Here is a 21,383-nt window from a genome sequence, read left to right as displayed (position 1 = left end):
AAAAAACCAACATTTTAGCGCCACCTCTTGATAATAGCCTGAATTAGTTTATTGAAGATAGAAAGTTCGTTCCAAGGAAAGCAGAAAGCTAACAACGGTACTCAAAAGAATAAAAGATGTCATGGCTTAATGGAATTCTATTGAATTAATAATCACTACAGAGTCAAACAGATTATTATTTCAAAATATTTTAGTCTTTATTTGAGGACAATATTTATTTTAGGTTTGTAACGTAAAAAGAAATTTGAAAAGGATAATTCACAATAAGCATCATTGATCCTGTCAGCTTTGAAGGTCACCTTGAAAGAGCGCGAAAGCTCAAACGGGGGCGACGAATCACATGAACATCATAAAACAATTTGGGTGCATGCTTGTCCGCACGTTGCACCGGTCACGCTTGTAGTATAAAAGTAAACAGAGTAGTGGAAAAAGGATTTCATAACGTTGCGTGTTACTTCTCAAACTTCATACGTGAGACTTATTTCAACGGCATCATACGCGTTTTTGGTTTCATTCTATTTAGTTAATTATATTAAGTAAACTATCATTTTAATTAGTTAAAATGGATGTGCCTGCAAAAGGGAATATTTTAGGACGTAAGTAATTTTTGTTTATTTTTGTTAAGATATTTGCGTTATGAAGATATTGCGTAAATATGCTTAATTTTAAAATTTTATTTAAACATTTTTTTTTTTAGTTTAATTATCTATTAACTACAAAATAAGGTTTATAAAGTAATGTTAATAGTTGTAATATGTAGTAGAAATACTTTGGTTTAAATTTTCTAATTTTGGAAAGAAAACACCAAATACATGATTGTTTGATTATTATACTACTACAGGTATTTAAGGTATTTAAGGTAAAGCGTATATTTTTTGATTTAGCATATTAATAAAATATATATTTTTAAGAATAAGTTACCAGAAATGTTTATTATTAATTTTTCCGGCTTAGCAAGCTTGCGAGTTTAATATTATCGGTTACAACGTATAAGTAATAATTAAAATCGGTAACACATTAAGAAACAATTAGTATTGTATGACAATATGTGTCGTGTCTTATTCCAAATTTAAAAATTACACTAGACTTTATAGGTATATGAACTTTTAAAACAATGGTAATGGTAAATAGTTTATAATATTACTTCCTAAATTTTTCTTTTGTAAATACGTAGTTATTACTTATATTTTATATGGAAGAAATATCAAAAGAAATTCAATTTTTAATTTTAAAATTGTTTTTAATCTTTTAGCAGCGCTAGAGTGCGTTTGTATATGTAACATTTGACTGAAACGAGTATGAAGCGATAAGTACGTTATGAATGAAAGTGAGGTCGAGTTTTTTCTAATTATTTTTTTATAATGCAAGGAGTGTAAATAAATAATTTTCATCATAAATAACTTAAGGATATATAAAGAAACTGGTGTAATATAATTATTACTTATATGCTCACCGATGTTTTATTTGCGAATCTCGAGGAATCCAAGTGGGCGGATCGAAGTCAAAATAAGATAATTTTGTTAATGTCAATATTAATCATAAAATAATTTACTTTAGCTAAGTAATCATACGCGTATAAGCTGGCTGACGCATTATGAATGTATGAATGAATGATGTAATTTCAGAGTACCGAGGTATAACATTTATTTTTATTGTCAACCCTCGTCGTTATGCGACCTCTACACAATGTACCTCAAACAAAGATAAGAATTTTCGAAATTCGAATACTCAAGAGTCAAGATATACAATTTTTCTTAGTTACACCGTGCAAGGCCATTTATAAGGCTATTAATTATCTAAAATGTAATATCGTTACTACACATTTTTATCTGAAATTAAAAGAAGAAAAATCTTTTGAAAGCTTCTCTTGGGGTGAAATGGGAGTACTATATAACTGTGAGCAAAGTTTTTAAATGAAAAATTTCTTACGTAAACGAATATATATATCGATCGTTGCTTAGTAAATAAGGAAAATATATAGAAAATTGTAATTTATACCATTGTATTATAAATAAGTCATAATTATTAAATTACTACACGATTTAAAAATACATACGTATATAATCCCAATAAAAGTGTATTAATTATACAATTAACGTATACATTTTTTATGGTCCTAAGTATAACTGAGAAGGCAAGAGGCGTTAACCATACAGTCTTTTCATCGTTAAATTTTCTTGTTCTACTCAACTTGAGTACTGCATTTCAACTTCTTTTCTAATATCAATAGAAATGATTAGGTGCCACTTTGATTTTTACAATTTCAAAAGCATAGAGCATAATAAAAAAGTTTATCATTAATCTGTACATCGTTCAACATTCCACACATCTTTCAACTAGCCCTTTGAATTTAAATTCTTTTAGAATATTTTGATGACCTTTTAACGAAAACCGGTTCCATTCAAACGTGGTCCATCCACGGTGGTTGGTTGTTTGGACATGAACCGCCGGTAATAAGGATTGAGCCTAACAAAATTGACAATCTTTAGGAGACAAAGCGACGGAACGGCTATGACTCTCATATCTGTAGCCAAGTAATATTTGTATTATTGTATTATTGGTCTTTTGTTTTTGTTAATACACCTTTTTTATTTTTTTTATTTTTATAGAATAGGAAGGTGGACGAGCATATGGGCCACCTGATGGTAAGTGGTCACCAAACGCCCTTAGACATTGGCATTGTAAGAAATGTCAACCATCGCTTATAGCCAATGCGCCACCAACCTTGGGAACTAAGATTTTATGTCCCTTGTGCCTGTAATTACACTGGCTCACTCACCCTTCAAACCGGAACACAACAATATCAAGTATTGCTGTTTTGCGGTAGAATATCTGATGAGTGGGTGGTACCTACCCAGACGGGCTTGCACAAAGCCCTACCACCAGTAAATTTAATACATATTATTCACGTATCAATTGTCGATGAGCTATCTGACAGACCTTGCTCACACGCGGCCTTGAGGCGGACTGTCAATACTTCTTCTTAATCTTATAAAAGATCCAGATGACATCGTAGACAATTTTTCGTACTTCTTATAGTTTTGACATATTCCTAACAATATTTAAACTGATTTCATTGGATTTGGGGGTTATGATTTTGATAAAATACATCAAATTTATTATTCGTTTGATTTATTAAAGTCGTACTTTAGTGATAAAGTTGAAAAAAATATACATTCAAAGTTTTACTGGAATGGATATAATTGCATAAATTGTAGTCTAAAATCGAGGCGTATGGCTTAGTATGCTATGCTCCTTACAAATCTTAATAACTTTCCCGATTTACCTAATACGGTTTTCATCTCGTTAATTTTCCTTGAAAAATTATTTACGATGCTATCCTGGATAATATTCATCTAGCTAGATACAATAATTCTCGATAGCATTCTTTTTAGTCATGTTTTTCTCGATAGCTTGCTTTTCGATAGTATTATTGATTGCATAAAAGAAACAAATAATTCTTCGTTATATGCCAATGAATTGGCAAGGCGGTTAATGCAAGACGCTTTCTAAGGGGAGAAGTGACATCTTATGATCCAGCGGCTGTTTAGCTCATGTCGTTGTTGTTGATACGCTTTTTAGGGGGCGAGTTTTACAATTATTAGTGATACAACATTGATATTAAATGTATAAAAATATTCTGATAACGGCCGTTGACCAACATTTTACTAATCATGTCATCGATAACAAGGGCAGTCATCTCTCGTTCGCGCTCTATGCATTATATTTACTTCAAAATATCTTAAAATTATGATATTGGTACATGTTTGCTACGGTAAAAAAAATGTTACTCAATCGTTCTAAAGGTATACAAATGAAACTTGGTATATTACTTGGTGGAAGGGATTTGTGCAAGCCCGTCTGGGTAAATACCACTCGCTCATCACATATTCTACCGCCAAACAGCAATACTTAGTATTGTTGTGTATCGGTTAGAAGGGTGAGTGAGCCAGTGTAACTACACAAGGGAAACAAGGGACATAACATCTTAGTTCCCGAGGTTGGTGGCACATTGGTGATGTAAGGAATGGTTATTATTTCGTTCGGCGCCAATGTTTGTGTGCAGCGGTGACCACTCATCATGAGGTGACCCATCTGCCTATCTATATTATAAATAAAAAAAAAGTCATAAAAAAAACAATTACGTTGAATTTGTACTAATTCGGTAAAATGTAACATGGTTAAAATATATCATGTAGTTACACGTAGTTTACTGATAGTAGAGCCTTGTGCAAGCTCGTCTGGGTAGGTACTACCCACTCATCAGATATTCTACCGCAAACCAGCAGTACTTGTTATTGTTGTGTTCCGGTTTGAAGGGTGAGTGAGCCAGTGTAATTACAGGCACAAAGGACATAAAAACTTAGTTCCCAAGGTTGGTGGCGCATTGGCTATGTAAGCGATGGTTGACATTTCTTACAATGCCAATGTCTAAGGGCGTTTGGTGACCACATACCATCAGGTGGCCCATATGCTCGTCTGCCTTCCTATTTTATAAAAAAAACACATATTACGATATTTATTGCATTAAGAAACATTGTAATTATAATCTACACAGATTTTTATTTCAACGAAAATTTTTGTGTTGTTTCCAGGATTCGTACCAGCGCGGTATGTCCTGGCGGTCCTCGGTTCTATCGGCATGGCGATAGTGTACGGGTTGAAGGTCAACTTGTCTGTCGCTATGGTGGGCATGCTGAACCACACCGCGATTAAGGCGTCGGTACACGATGTGCTCGAGGACAACTTTACCGCGCCAGCAGAAGATATGGAGTGCGACGCCACGGGTAATTCGACTAGTGCGAAGGTGGGAAATTGATGTATCTCTTTACAAATAAACGTCTCTTTTTGAATAAATGACGTTGACCTTAAGCTGAGATAGTATGAGTATTTCGTTTGAATCATTTATGGTGACAAATAACTTTGGTTTTGGTAGTATTACATAGGAGTGGTACTGGGCCATCACAGCACATGCTGTGCAGTGGTTAATAAACGACGAGAATCTTAATAATGATTCTGAGTTCAGGAAAGGCACTTCTGAATTTTCGTGTGTTTAATTTGTGTTTGTAACTCATATCGTGTTCGGTGGTGAAAGACCACATCGTGAGGAATGGGGCAGGCGAAAAGCTGTCACGCGTATTTGAGTAAGGTTCAGTAGTAGAACATTTACGGACTGAACAACATTTTACTTAAGAAAGTAATCATTTGAGGATACATTTGGATGATTGATATATTTAATAAAAAATATACAAAATGTTAAAAAATTGCGAAATTATTGCTTTCATAAAATAAGTGCAAAAGTATTCAGTATTTCACTAGAAGGATTTAAGAGAAAAAAAATTAACAAAAATTAACAGCTGAAAAATCTGCTTTTAAAATAACACAAGAATTTCAGAAAAGCAATGAAAACAGTGCATGACGCGCACTGTTTTCATTTTGGCATTCGTTTTGTAAACTTTTATAGTTATAAAAAATAAATAATAACATACAGTCTTCAAGTACGTAAGGGATTTTTATATGCTTTCAACAAATGGAAATTTCGTGCTTAAAACGTAAAATCTTTTTATAGAATTTAGAACAGGCGTAAAATGTTTAAATTTACGTTCGTTTGTTGTCCTGGAATTGACAGACAGACAGACTGACGGGCGTATTTCTGGCCACATGATAATAAAAGCGTGGTTATAAGCGTCCTAATACATACTTGAGTACATTATCATAGCTCTTTAATTTTGCATTTTAAATTTGGAACAAAAGTTTTTAAAAATTAGTTTCCACCCCGGCTTTACTTGCGCTTCGAGAGGGGAGAGCTACAGGTGTTTTTATGTAGTCTTTTCTATACCGCTGACCAATTTAGGAGTAATGACGTGAAAGCGTAAGAAACAAACAATCTGACTTTCGCATTTATTAGTTGGGATAAAGAAGCCAAACAGAACCCTATATACGAACGTCTTGAGAATTATAAAAAAAAACATGTTTAATATTTCTATATCTAAAGCTGATGATATTATATATATGTATAAAAAAGAAAATAAAGCGTCATAAATATTCAGTACTCCATGTAGAAGTGAAAAATATTGTCCGTAATAATAATATTTCGATAATTTTAAAGTGAGGGCCGATTTTCCAATCGCCTGTACCACAATTTTTATCAGATGATAAAATTTACATTTTTTTTTCTATACAAGAACTATCTAAACGTCAAACTCATTTTAAGGTGACAGATAATTCAAAAATCGGTTCTATGTTTACATAGATAATTATAAATTTCTAATAATAATTATTAATAGATTGATATCAAAGGCGTTTTGTTGAGTTATTGGAACGATTCCAAAGATTTAAATTAATACAAATTTCGTTTAGCGAGGAATGATATTTAACCTTCTTACAAATTGTTTAAGAATTACATATTTCAATAAGACCAAATTATCATGAAATCTTCCTAAATTTATTTTACACATTAATTTTAAAATTTGATTAAATTCATGTTCGGTTCCTATAAAAAAAAAAATTGCAAAACGTTTTTCTTACGGATATTAGAATTGTCTTCAAGACATAATACATAAGGTACCATTGTTATTGTACGTACTCATCAAATAAATAACAGATAATTAAATCTATAAAGATGACATATACTTAATAATATGTCTCAATAACAATATGTCTGTACTTAAAAATAATTCTTTTTTTGAATATAGTAAAGAGGCTTTATGCTATCAAAAATATTCTATTATTTAGCTTTAATATAATATTGTTTTGGAATTTATCGGTTCTTTAATGTTTTAGAAAGAATTGTATAATTTAAATTCGAATATTAACACATATTTGGTTGCGGAGAGTGGCATGGCATTTATTATTTAGTATATTTAACATATTTACTATGATTCTAGGAGGCAGACGGACCTTTTCTGTGGTCATCTGAAATTCAGGGCATCGTTCTCAGCTGCTATTTCTGGGGATACTTCATTTCACAAATTCCTGGTAAGTCAAACCAAAATAGTCATAATTATTAGATAATGAGTATGAGTGAGTATGAGCCGAGATGGCCTAGTAGTTAGAACGCGTGAATCTTAACCGACGATCGTGGGTTTAAACCTGGGCAAGCACCACTGAATTTTCATGTGCTTAATTTGTGATTATAATTCATTTCGTGCTTGACGGTGAAGGAAAACATCGTGAGGAAACCTGCATGTGTCTAATTTCATTGAAATTATGCCATATGTGAATTATACCAACCTGCATTGGAGCAGCATGGTGGAATAAGCTCCAAACCTTCTCCTCAAAAGGAAGAGGAGGTCTTAGCCCAGCAGTGGGACATTCACAGGCTGTTACTGTTACTGAGTATGAGTTTTACCAAAATTATTTTTCAAAATTGAAAAATTATGTAACTGTTATATATGAATGACTTGCCTTCAGTCTTACTACTACTAGTAGTATTTCTCAATAGAATTTTCTTTTAGAATCAGTGGTAATATAAAATTCTTAATCATCATCATAAATTCATCATTTAAAAAAATTAAATTAATCTTGTTAAAGGACGATTCAAATGTTATCGTAGGAATAAAGAATAGTAGTAAGTAAGTGTATTTTGATTTAAATTAAAGTACGTATCAATTATATTTTGAAAACCCATTTTTTTTAAACAGGTGGACGTATAGCGGAATTGTTCTCTGCAAAATGGGTGATGTTCTTCAGTGTTACCATCAATGTGGTATGCACGTTGCTCACACCCGTCATGGCCGAGGCGCACTACGTCGCAGTGGTCATCATGAGGGTGGGCGAGGGGATCGGCGGGGTAAGTTTAATTTATTCAAACATTACTCTAATCGTTTAAGAATTCAATAATATGAACTTTGCATTAGGAAACTCCAGTTTTATAAAATGTTTGGAGTGATGTTTCGCGGACTGGACACATAGCTGGAATATGTCCAATTATTCAAAAGAACTAAATTGTCTATGATCTCATCCCAATATCTTTTATAAGATTAGTATAGACAGTCCGCCACAAGGCTACGTGTGAGTGAGGTCAGTTAACTCTGATAATGAACACGTAAATAGTGTTTAGTTTAAGAAAAAATACCAAAGACAAATAGACAATCATACACGGCCCACGGTATCTTTAGAATCCTAACATCCCGAGTGACACTGGCTACAAGTTTTTACGTTTTACGGGCTCCCACACAAAACTGCGATGCGATGCGATGCGAATTCGCATCGCAGGAACTTGCGATGCGAATTTCTGCGATACGATTTAGTGCGGCAAACCGTTTGGTAGGGCGACCATTCCTTCAAGTGTAGTCAGCCGTACTGGACGTGTTTTTAGGAAGCTTAAGATGGATCGCAAAAAGATTATTGGTTCATCCATTTATTACGATTATGAACTCTGACTATTATGAACTCACACGCTATTTAATTTATACTTATATGCATTGATTGTATTGTTGTAGAGATAAAAGTACTTACCAAGTTTTGTTTTTTCGCTGTTTTCTTTGTCTTGGAAATTTGGAAACAAACTTTCACAGACGCTCTTCCACGCATCTTGCTTAATAAATTTATTTTTATAATGTTCATCACTTATGTCCCAAAGGACGGGACGCTCCTCAATTAAAGAAATTAAAAAATCTATATCATATTCCGCCATTTTTTTATAAACAAAGAAGGCGGCGCAGGCGCCGCGCGTCTTTCTCTAAAGCTGTCTCAGAGCGGACTAAAATGGCGTCACCAAGGATGTCGTAATATCGCAGGAATGTGCGATGCGAAGCAGATCGGAAATTCTTGCGGTGCGTTCGTGCGAATTCGCAGATATTTGCGATGCGATGCGAATTCGCGGTTTTGTGTGGGAGCCCTTAATTTACATAATTAGTTTATTTAGTATTCCTAATCATATGGAAGGGTGCTTACATCTGGGAAAACATTTATGTGGTTGCCTCCGTACTTGGTGAATCGTATCGATTCTGCCATTTGCCGATCTTCGCGGATTTTTCTGTTGACGTATGACTGAAATACTCTGGCGTAACTTTGCCTTGTTTTGGGTGTTCATGGATGCCTTTTTTTGCCCTCCCGATTTCAACGGCGTCCTAAGCCGAGGTCCGGCCTCGCAGGAGGCACCCTTTGGACGTCCGTCTCTCTTGAGCCCCTCGTGTGGCTCCTAACATCCGGCTGAGTTTAACTCGCCCATCCCGCCCGGTGACGCTGTAGAGGCCAGTAGGGCCAACAGCAATATACAGTCCGAAAAAAAGGATGCCTTTTGTGCTAGTTCGCTTGCTCAATCGTTGTTAAAAGTCCTAGTGTGCGCTCAGAGCGCAATCCAATAATCTTACCTGTCTACCTTCCGCGTAATATCCGCTATGATTTCTTTAATGATATATTTTCCTCTCCTTTATCTTTGTATCTAGTTAGATACTGATTCACCGTTCTGTTTTAACTCTCACTTCTCTCTCTTTCTTTCTCACTTGCATCATCTCATGTCACTTCCACAGTCCATTCTCCTTTTCTATATATAATTATATTTGTTTATAATATTATGAATCGATTTCTTAAACAATAATATTGCATATTTTAAAATAACGCATTAAACATATTTTTATTTATTTTACAAAATTGTCCTTTATACAGCTGTACATAAAATGTATTTTCAGGCATCACGGTCGTAGCACGTGCTAGCCTTGTGTAATTTCGTAATCGTAAAGCTTTCGTTCTACCGAAAATAACTTTTATTGATATTTTATTCGCGTACGTATACGAAATAAAAATTGTACTTGATTATTTTTAGTATGTCTTATTATTTTTGTTGTTGATAATATATCTTATTTATGATTATGTTATGTAGATGAAAGTATAATTTATTTAAATATCCAGTTAGAACAAACCTCTTACCACCGATGTTGCACTGAATTGTACTATTATTATGACTTCGAGCCATTGATTAATTAGTTATATGTGATTTTAAAACTCCAATAATAAGTCAATTATTAATATACATGAAAAAAGGATGTTGTAAGTATTCGTTAAATTGATTTCGACAGCAGTGACCGACTTCGGGTGCGCTAAGCCAACTGCGCAGGATATATTATACTGCACTAGTGTGTTTTTACAGATGTACACTGTATTCAGTCACTCCCATAATCCGATGAAATGCCATTCCGGCCAACCGGCATCAGAATTTATATACTTCCAGCTTCCAGTCTCTAGACTGCTACTGAGAATCTTTGATTAAAAAATTCAACAACTTTTTACGGGCCAGACCTGGTGATCGAATCCAGGACCGGTACCTTCGGCATTATATCTAGCCACTAGACCAACGAGGCAGTCAAGCATTATTATACAATGAAATTATGAAATATGCTATTTATTTTACATATCCAACATAGGTATGTAAATGTATTTAATTGGTGATAACTATTCAGTTCTTTTGCTTATCTGATGATTGTCTTGAAAGGTAAATGTGGAGCTTATAGTATAGTCAGAGTAAGTCTTATTGAATAAAGTACTGTAAGTTGAAATACTTATTGAATATAATTTTTACATATATGTATAGGGTGTGACATTCCCCGCGATGCACGTGCTGCTGTCGAAGTGGGCGCCGCCCGCCGAGCGCAGTGTGATGGCTGCGCTGGTGTACGCCGGCACCTCCCTTGGAACTGTCATCTCCATGCTGATGGCTGGAGTTCTGACCGCGACACTTGGTAATTATAATTGCATTTATATTTTAAGATGATGAAGATGATGAAGATGACGAGATGGCCCAGTGGTAAGAACGCGTGAATCTTAACCGATGATCGTGGGTTCAAACCCGGGCACGCACCACTGAATTTTCATGTGCTTAATTTGTGATTATAATTCATCTCGTGCTTTACGGTGAAGGAAAACATCGTGAGGAAACCTGCATGTGTCTAATTTCACTGAAATTCTGCCACATGTGAATTCTACCAACCCGCATTGGAGCAGCGTGGTGGAATAAGCTCCAAAACCTTCTCATCAAAAAAAGGAGAGGAGGCCTTTAGCCCAGCAGTGGGACATTCACAGGCTGTTACGGTTATATTTTAATAGACAATGCTGACGAATCGTCCTGCGTTTCTTGTCCCTGTTCTTCAGCAGTCTGGGCGTTGTCTTTTTCGAACTAGTGGCAGTTTTTACTTTAAGTGGTTAATAAATGACTGACTGTTTATTACTTGGCGGTAGGGCTTTGTGCAAACCCATCTGGATTATTTGTGCCACTAGCGGTTGAGACGTCGGGATGTTGGGGGTCGGATGCCCTCAGTTTAATAAGGGAAATTGGCTGTCGCCTTAGAGAGAGGGGATTTGACAGTCGCTCCGGGTCACACTTGGCACAAAGGTTGTCCATTGCCATACAACGCGGAAATGCGGCCTGCATTATGGGCAGCTTTGCGTCGGGTGGGAATCGGGAGGGACTATTTTAAAATTTGACTAAAATAATAAAAATTAATAATCTAAATTTAAATAAAATCCATCTGGATAAGTACCACACATTATATATTCTACCGCCAAGCAGCAATACTTAGTATTGATGTGCTCCGGTTTGAAGGGTGAGTGAGCCATGAGTGAAAATAAAATCTTATTTCCTGTCCTTTCTATCTTTCGGTCCTTGTATGTCCAAGTCAAGTCAAGTTCAAGCTCGGTTCTCGTGTGTAGGATGGGAGAGCGTGTTCTACGTGATGGGCGGGCTTTCGTGTGCGTGGTGCGTGTTGTGGGTGTGGCTGGTGCAGGACTCGCCGCAGACACAGCCGCTCATCAGTGTCGAGGAGAGGGAGATGATCGTCACCTCACTGGGTGGGAAGGCCAATGATCATGAGCATAAAGTAAGTCGCCATTATTTATATACATTTTACATGTGTTACATAATAGGTTTGAAGCATGAGTTAAAAATTATTATTTGATGATTTTCAATCGTTTTAAGGATAACTGAACTTACTACTTGTTATCTCCTGTTCTTCTCCTGATTCTTGCCTATTCTTCCCGATAAAATCTACATTCCGAATAGACAATTGCCAATTTGAATGCATTCGGGTAAAAAAGATTGCTGTTCTCTAGCAGAAGTTGGCAGTACCGTGGAAGGCAGTATTCACGTCAGGGCCTTTCCTGGCTATCTTGGTGGCGCACGCGTGTTCTAACTGGGGCTGGTACATGCTGCTCATAGAATTGCCATTCTATATGAAGCAAGTACTCAAGTTCAACATGACTGAGGTATATATATTTTATTCTTTGTAACATTAAGTCAATGCTTAGTATTTTCAGTATAATGTCCAGCATGACCTCTAAAAAGTTTTTTTGTGTGTTTTCTTGATCAAGACATATTTTTCTAAATATGTTAGTGACAATATACGCTTCTCTTATTACATAGTAGTAATGATTCCTGATGGAATTTAAGTCACGATGGCTAATAACGAATACAGGTGCACTCATATCTTACTCTACAAGTCCTTTGAGAAGGCAATCTGCAATGATTGAATAGATCAGGTGACAGATCGCTTAACTGGGAATTACTACTAAGAAATTTGGAATTTCGAACATAATATGATTATTATAAACTTATAGAGAAAAACAAGTCGTTCAAATATTAATAATTGAGACTAAATCTTAGCGATTTACGAATTTCAGAATGCGGTAACAACAGCTCTGCCTTTTCTTTCGCTCTGGTTCTTCAGTATCGGTCTGAGCCGAAGCCTGGACTGGCTTCGCAGTAAAGGGATCATCACCACCACCACCGCCAGGAAGATCGGTACATTGTTCGGTAAGATCGTTATTTTGAAAAGTTTATTCATGTTCATTCGAATCTTTATGTTATTAATTATTTTTTCTCCTTTTTAAACATTTATCAAAGGCTATTAAAATAATTCAATAGGAGTCAATAGACTTCTGGATTTGTACTAAGAATGGCTGTTTCATTAGGATCAATCTTAGGACTTTTTTTTTAAATTTTGGTTTATATATAAATGATCTTCCTTTCAATGTTTTAAAATGTTTTTTTAAACGGACTGACGATACTCTGATAATGCATTATCATTGATACACAATTGGCTTAAAACAACAAATATTTGTAACGAAAAAAAAAACAATCGCGTAGTATTTAGCTAAGTCAGTGTAAGGGGGCGGGGCGCGCCTCGTAGTGCACGGTGTGTGTCGCAGCGTCGCTGGTGCCGGGCGGCTGCCTGCTGGCGCTGAGCTTCGTGCGCTGCGAGCGCTCGGCCGCCGTGGCGCTGACGGCGCTCGGCGTCACGGCCATCGGCGGCATGTTCTGCGGGTTCCTCTCCAACCACATCGACATCGCGCCGAACTTCGCCGGTAACTAACTAGCTGTGACGTTACAGCCGACCGTTGACCATCGACGAATATCAAGCTTGGGTTGCACTAATAAGTAATATGGGCGGTAGCGCTCGGGCCATCCGGTCTTAAATTAGTGACTTTGTATTGTTCGCCCGTGTAATTTCAGAAGCAGGCTTGTTTCTATGCTGTTAGTATTTATTACAATTTTCAAAGTACATATTTACTCGTAATTTTTGTTTTTAAAGTTTAATATAGTTGTTATCATTACTTTATCTACAGAGAAAATACTGTTTTTTAAATACTAAACAAGAAGTAAATCTATCAGTTAAGTAATATTTTGATCTGTGTTCTGTTTTAGGCACACTAATGGCTATAACCAACACCGTTGCAACGATCCCTGGAATCATCGTACCCATTTTTGTGGGGATCTTAACTCATGGCAATGTAAGTTTTGAAATGTTAAATTTGATCCTTCGAGCCGGATAGATCGATATATATATTATTACATAGTTTGCTTATTAAAATATTATTGAATTTTACTAGACAATAAAATATATATTTTTTAAATTACAGCAAACAATTTCGGCGTGGCGTGTTATATTCTTCGTCACGATTGCTTTGTACGTAGTGGAAATTGTTGTTTACACAATTTTCGGTTCAGGCGAAGAACAACCTTGGAACAAAGTACCGGAAGTTGCTGAAAAAGCGGAGGGTAAGCCGTTGAAAAACGAAGAAAGTGTTTGAGGTAAAAAATCTAAGCTGTTAAATGTAATGTAATCAGCTATATAGTTTAAATTTAAAACAATGGTTAAACATCCAAAAGTTAATTTCACCTTCAACAAATGCATATACCATGCACAATGCATAGCAAAATAATATAAAAAAGAAAAAAATGCACTCGTTATTATGGTATTGTAAAATGTGAACATTACTATGTTAACTACAATCTTTTATATATATATATATATATATATATAAAAGATCTTTTATATATATCTTTCTATATATATATATATATATATATTCTGACAGTAGTAGTAGGTATCCAAGTACATAAAGTTTTTATGTACCGTAAAGACTAAGTAAGGAATCCGGACATATATGTCATTAAAACACTAATAAGCTGTGACGTAGTTGATAAAGACCACGCCTCCGGTTTCCATGTGATAAATTCGTAATTAATTTTTTAATGTACTTTTTGTATAAATATATATCATTTTCTAAAGTAAACTGTTTCTTTGCGTGTCAAGACGTGAAAAATTTATTTTATTTCTACATGATGAAAATTAGAAGAATATGAAAAAAATTGGTATTTCTAATATGGAAATAAATAAGTGTTAACATAATTCGCTATGTTGCCCCCAAGGCCCCTTAGATTAGGGGGTCCTGGTGCAACGTACTGCCTTGTTCTATGGTAGCTACGCCATAGCTAATAAGTAAAAAGTGAGCCATGGAATGTAAGCTTCTTTCTTTATAATAATAGCACAAAATAATAATTAGACTATAACTAATAATATTTGTATTATGGTTGATATATGTCATTGGTATCGTTTATTTAACTATCCACCATTTACGTGTTAATTGCTGTGACAATTAAGACGTTATCAGGCATAGACCCTTATGATCTCTTCAAAGATGTTATCATAGATAATTAGCCATAACCATAGATAATTTAGCGCTTTTAAATTATGTGACATATATTACAATTTTTTAAATATATTTTTTTTTGTGGGGAAATCCTTATGGATATCTCCCATCTCAATGATGGAGGGTTATGTCGGACTCCTACCAACTAAAACCACCACGGTGTTCCTTCTCTCCGCAATTGACGAGGCTGCGGGTATGCTCGCGCATTCGTCGGCGGCCTCGCCGGCACAATATTATAAACCTGTATTATCTGATTATACTACTATACACTATATGATATATAATCAGTTTAATTGTGTAAAACGTTACAGTTATATGCTAAATATTTTTTATATTGTAATTTGCTATATTGGCTTTAATTTAAGGGGTCAAACACAAAAAAATGGCCCATATGGCCCAATGTAATTGTAAATTATCAATGTTAATCATTATGATTATACGTGATTTTTCTAGTACTTATCATATAAATGCGACACGTTAAGACTTAAACTTTACCGTACTGTGAAAGCATAGTTTGTAAATGCAATAATTCTTAAGGCTTTTTTTTATGAAGTATTTGAAAACTATAAAAATCTCACTATGATTTTAAATTAAAATTGATATTATTAGAAATCAAGTTTATATATGTGCTATAATGTATTTTTTTTAAATATTTGTCTAAGACTGCCAAATGAGAATTTAATCAACTTCTATTTTAGTCTATGTACTTACATAATTATAAAACATTGAAGATTTTTTTTGGAGACTGGACTTAATATGTCGCTTCCGTTTCTTTTTTTAAATATATTTGATGTTAGCTATAGTTTTTTTTTATTTATAAGAAATATGAGCCACGAGGGTGGTACCTACCCAACAAGCATGCACAACTCTACCACCTAACGAATGCTTTTGAAATAGATACTAAAATCCCTGTGGACACACTTTCATACTGTTCGCTATTTACCGCCTGCGTCTAGCAAATTGATATCGTTCGTCGCAGATGCAAGGCTTCCAAAAGAATTTGTCTCGAAAATAAAATCCTCGATAGAATAAGCACAATTTGTATCAATAGTGAAAATACGCTTTTAGTTTACTTAAAATAACTTATTAAGTGACAGTTTTATAGACAGTTGAAAGGTGCATTCAATTTTAGTCTATGCTTAAAAATATCGATGTTTGGTTCATTTTTATTTATTTATATAAAGTTTGATATTAATATATATTAAGAAATTATACTTTTTCTTAAATAATATTCTTGTTATTTAAGAAAAAGTATTTAAGAAAATTGCTTAATGAATAAATAATGTATTTTTGTATGTTGCATTTAAATAAGATATTAAAAAGTAATATGATATGTGTAGCTTTTTTAAAAATGTATGATGTAAGTCTAATAATAATTTTTTTTTAAACTTTTTATTTATAACTATTTTGTTCTTACCAAAGACAGATTGTACTTAGTTAATAAATGTAATAATTAATATTGTTGTTTTTTATTTCAATAACTATAAGAGTAAATAAATGCATGTTTAAAATATAATGTTTCAAAACAGGGGACATTATTGCTTATAATAAAAAAACTATATTTATTTTTAAACAAAAAAAAATGGTTTTACTTTGTCAAAGAAGCTTTCGAAATAATTATTGCAATGAACGAGTATAACGCTCTTGTGTTGATTACAAAAAGAAATATAAATACTATTCAAATATTTATTTAGAAATTTGTTACTAGTTCGTCGGTTACTTTATTCTAACAAGTCGCGAGATGTAGGCGGGGCCGAAGTTGGCAGCGACGTCGGGAACCACAAGTTGCCCGTACTTGGGTCGCGCGGCTCCCGTGCCCAGGCACAGGGTACTGCTCAGCGCGCTGAATGGTTTTGTTAAGTCTCTGTAACGTCATATAAAAATCTTGTTAATAATGGATATTGGAAAAAAAGATAAAATTTCATTGGTTTATTTTACCGGGACAAAAAATTGCAAAATGATTAAAAATACTTCAAGGATTTATGACTGAGAGGGTTCAAACCTTTAGATTAATGAGCATTCTCTAATATCTTTGCTATGCTCAAAATAACTTTTTATGTTTGACATTAATACGAGATAATAACGATAACAGATTGTAAGTCTAATCATAAGTTCTTAGGCAGAAAAAGTTTAATCAAAATCGGCCCAGCAGTCGAGCGTAATATACCTAAGCTATATTTTTATATCACCATAGACTTTATTGATGACTTTGTTATACTCATTATAAACTTACGTAGGTACTTTTAGTACCACTAGATGAAAACTATTTTCAAAGATATATTTTATAATTCCACATCCCATTGCATTGCAAATTGAGAGGGGAACTCGAGCTTCGATATATATTTTGATTGCGATACGAAGTGGAGTGTGCGAGGGAGAGGGCAGCGAGACGGGACACCTGACGGCGGCGACGAGCGCGTGGTCGCGGAAGGCGCGCTGCAGCGCGGCGTGCACGACGCCGTCGTTCTGCGCCGGGCTCAGCGCGCACGTGCAGTACACCACGCCGCCGCCCACGCGCGACAGCCGCAGCGCGTTCCTGTGTTATAGTATTTCAAATAAAAAATCTACAAATTAATTTAATTATTTGATGGAAGTTATTTTTATATTGATGCATCTATTAGGAAGCAATTAATAAAATTTTATTTTTATTTATTGTGTTCGTGTATGTACCGCCTAATTTTATCTGGAGTTGCAAAAGAAATAAATAATTAAAAAAAAATAAAATAATTGAAGACTGTGGTAAAAGTGCTAAAAAGATACACATAAGCTATTAAAATTCGCAATCAAAAATTAATTATAATAATATAATTAATAATATTCTCTTTGAAATTGTAAACATTTCTCATATGAGTGACTGTTTTTTTTGTATTTTTAAAGAATAAATGTCTATACACCTAAAATTGTTTCAACACATTATAAACTTACACCAGCAGCTGAGTTTGAACCTCCGGAATGTTCAGCCTCTCCTTAACGCGGTCCGGTCGAAATATATTGTTCTCATCCTCCGTGACTGAATGTCTGTCTGTTGTGCATGGCACATCCACTAAAACCTGGAAAATATAAAAATAGTACTGCTTACTACTCTTGTGCGTTAGCAAGAAACACACTTATCTTTTTTCCAATACAATTTGGTATCACTTATATACAACTAGTTAATTTCTACGCGTGAATGCACTTGGTGGTAGCCCATACGTATTACGTGGTGAAATATTTATAGAATTCCGATGTGTTTTTTATTACGTACTTTTTTTTTTTTTTATAGAATAGGAAGGTAGGCGAGCATATGGGCCACCTGATGGTAAGTGGTCACCAAACGCCCTTAGACATTGGCATTGTAAGAAATGTCAACCATCGCTTATAGCCAATGCGCCACCAACCTTGGGAACTAAGATTTTATGTCCCTTGTGCCAATAATTACACTGGCTCACTCACCCTTCAAACCGGAACACAACAATATCAAGTATTGCTGTTTTGCGGTAGAATATCTGATGAGTGGGTAGTACCTACACAGACGAACTTGCACAAAGCTCTACCACCAGTATGACATTTTTATGACAGCGGATATTATTGACGTTATTTTTAATAGTATGCTAACCTTATCAAAGCCATAATCGTCAGTGAGGTACCGTCCATCAACACGTGACATCAAAACTCGTTCTTGCCATTTGTTGCCATTTTCGTAGTCTAAAAGGTAGTCGCGGAATATTCGGTTTATCCTGCAACAAAAATATAACTTATGATATAAAAAATATTTATCAAATAAATTATACTTCATTTTTTTTTATACACAATAGGAAGGCGGTCGAACATATCGCCACGGTAGCATGCTAAAGCGATCCCGTGGCGCTCCTCGTTAAGACGGCAAGGGTACCGCTGGTTTTTTAGTCGGTATTCCGATGTTCGGGGCGCACTCGGCGCCTTGACGCGTCGTTGCAGAGCAGCACGTCGGGCAGCAGCGTCTGCAGCGCCGCGAGCGCCTTGCCGCCGGCGACACTAGGTAGAGCGAGTAGAGCGCACCTGTTAGAGCGCGACACGGACGCGTCGTTGCAGAGCAGCACGTCGGGCAGCAGCGTCTGCAGCGCCGCGAGCGCCTTGCCGCCGGCGACACTAGGTAGAGCGAGTAGAGCGCACCTGTTAGAGCGCGACACGGACGCGTCGTTGCAGAGCAGCACGTCGGGCAGCAGCGTCTGCAGCGCCGCGAGCGCCTTGCCGCCGGCGACACTAGGTAGAGCGAGTAGAGCGCACCTGTTAGAGCGCGACACGGACGCGTCGTTGCAGAGCAGCACGTCGGGCAGCAGCGTCTGCAGCGCCGCGAGCGCCTTGCCGCCGGGCGCCGCGCACAGGTCGAGCACGCGCTCCCCGCCGCGCAGGCACAGCGCCAGCACGCCCAGCACGCTGGCGCCGTCCATGGGGTAGTAGTTGAACACTCCTGGAATAACCCAGGGCAGAGAGGAAACCGGCTCATTATTAACACGTCATTTTAAGCTATCGAGTTGTAATATTTGTAATAAATTTCACTTTAAATTGTTTTTAATTTTAAGAAAGATAATTTTATTGTAATTTATATAATATATTTCATGATTTGTCAATTTTGTGCGATAGGATTGAAATGGTTTTATCAAAGAACAAATCTTACCTGTCTTACATCTCTTTGGCTCAGGAAATTTTTCATATTCACTATTCATTTCGTAGGTCATCACTTTTAAATGTTTGGGATACTCAAATTCTGTCTCTGGTTCGATAATAAGTGGAAAATCTGTATCTCCTACAAAATTGTAAATTATGTTATTAATTTAGATTTACATAGATTAAAAATAATTTAAATACACTTACCAAACATAATTATTAATTGTTTTAACTTACAAGTTACATTAATTAGTTAACAATTTATTTATAAATATGTTATTTTAGAACATAAAATTTTATATATTACGTTTATAAAAACTATTATGTAATGAGTTATTAAATATTATACTTAAACTTACATTGTATAATATATTAATGTAAGACTATCTAAATACTTACTATTAGCATAAAGTGAATAGTGCATGGACTCAGGAACCCAATCATCGAGTCCTTTAATTTTTGTCGCCGGCACATACTGGTATAGTGCTTCTGAAGATAGACCCATCGATGGTTGAATAATTCGAGAGTGGTCTATCTGTGCTTCCTCTAATGCTTTATTCAGGGTGTATGCTGATTTTGAACTAAATCAAAAACATATATAATTAACATAAATGAATTGATTTTGAATTTAAATATTTAAACCTTATTGCCTTCTATATATATATATATATATATCTTCTATATCTTCTCCTATCTATATATATATATATATATATATATAGATAGGAGAAGATATATATATATATATATATATATAAACAATAATTTAAGCACTTACACTTCTTGCTTTTCCTCTTCCTTTTTATCTGTCTGTAGTATCCTGTTGTCACTTAATTCTAATTTGTCCGGTACATTTTCACCTTGCGGATAAACTTTTGCTATTTCCTCACTTTGTAATTTAGCTACATAGTTGTCTAAACTATTATTATGATTATTATCTGGCTCTTTTGATTCTTGTGGTGTATATTTATCATGAAATGTCTTTTGCACAGACATTAAATTTTTGAGGCAATGGGCACCTTAACGAAAATAATTCTAATAGGTCAAATATATTATTTCGTGTGCAAAGATAATTTAAAGATCAAATTAAATGTTTGTTAATATTTTTATTAAAATAAATTTTAACTTTTCACATGCAGAATTTAATAATATTGATTAATTTATTATTACTAATAAATATATTATCAACAAAAACAGTATATTTGTTAATATTACAAAACGGCAATTACTACTTATTTAAACAAGATGTCTGTGAATAGATACCTCGATGTGATAGATATTCCATAGTTTCTTCGGAATCGCCGTAATTGTTAATAACCGCTACATACTTAGACTTTCGCAATAACGCTTCTCGCATCGGCTCCCATTTATTACCGAAGACAGATCCGTAAAATTCATCAAAGTGGTGTAAAGCTTTGTATTTTGGACCATTCTTCTTTTTTAATTTCGACTGTAAATAATTTTAAAGTATTTATTTGTATTTATTTCATTATGTACATTGGTAATATAGGTTTTATTACAAAGATAAGTTTACCCAGTGCGTTTTTGATTTAAGCCTAACTTGCAAAACTGAGTAAGTATTTATTCGGGCATTTTTAAATATATTTTGAACACTAAACATATTAATTTATAAATATATTTCTTTTTGCACTGTTTTTATAGTTATTTACTTTGAGGTTATTTTTTGACAATGACATTTCCATGAATCTTATCATATTCACATCATATTAAAAAGTCTTAAACATCCCCTTGAATAATATGTACTCAAAAAAAAATATAAATACACGAAATAAAATAGGTTTAACTATTTAAAGAACAAATATCAAAAT

The 21,383-nt window shown here is 34.7% G+C and overlaps 2 protein-coding genes across 3 annotated transcripts; one reads left to right on the top strand and one right to left on the bottom strand.

Moving 5' to 3' along the window:
• Positions 1-284: 284 nt before the first annotated feature.
• Positions 285-16,061, top strand: LOC126771615 (sialin). Of its 2 annotated transcripts, none has more exons than XM_050491599.1 (12): positions 285-596; positions 4,596-4,807; positions 6,888-6,978; positions 7,644-7,792; positions 10,574-10,682; positions 11,650-11,816; positions 12,049-12,201; positions 12,616-12,748; positions 13,144-13,299; positions 13,640-13,725; positions 13,855-14,216; positions 14,314-16,061. In XM_050491599.1, exons 1-11 carry the CDS (start codon positions 563-565, stop codon positions 14,023-14,025), a joined length of 1,461 nt encoding a protein of 486 aa, XP_050347556.1. In that variant the 5' UTR covers positions 285-562; the 3' UTR covers positions 14,026-14,216; positions 14,314-16,061. The 2 variants fall into 2 exon arrangements, with proteins under 2 accessions (XP_050347556.1, XP_050347555.1); XM_050491598.1 differs by having other exon boundaries at positions 10,535-10,682.
• A 428-nt stretch (positions 16,062-16,489) lies between these two features.
• LOC126771612 (5-methylcytosine rRNA methyltransferase nsun-4) lies at positions 16,490-21,236 on the bottom strand. Its single transcript, XM_050491594.1, has 10 exons — positions 21,089-21,236; positions 20,818-21,004; positions 20,333-20,573; positions 19,954-20,135; positions 19,565-19,693; positions 19,174-19,357; positions 18,524-18,644; positions 17,854-17,978; positions 17,327-17,464; positions 16,490-16,792 (listed from the first exon to the last, which is right to left on the bottom strand). Exons 1-10 carry the CDS (start codon positions 21,173-21,175, stop codon positions 16,645-16,647), a joined length of 1,542 nt encoding a protein of 513 aa, XP_050347551.1. The 5' UTR covers positions 21,176-21,236; the 3' UTR covers positions 16,490-16,644.
• Positions 21,237-21,383: the final 147 nt, after the last annotated feature.

Source organism: Nymphalis io, chromosome 11 (genome assembly GCF_905147045.1).
Source record: "Nymphalis io chromosome 11, ilAglIoxx1.1, whole genome shotgun sequence".
Classification (NCBI taxonomy): domain Eukaryota; kingdom Metazoa; phylum Arthropoda; class Insecta; order Lepidoptera; family Nymphalidae; genus Nymphalis; species Nymphalis io.
Note: the sequence above shows the minus strand (reverse complement) of the source record. Positions and strands in the feature narration are given on the sequence as shown.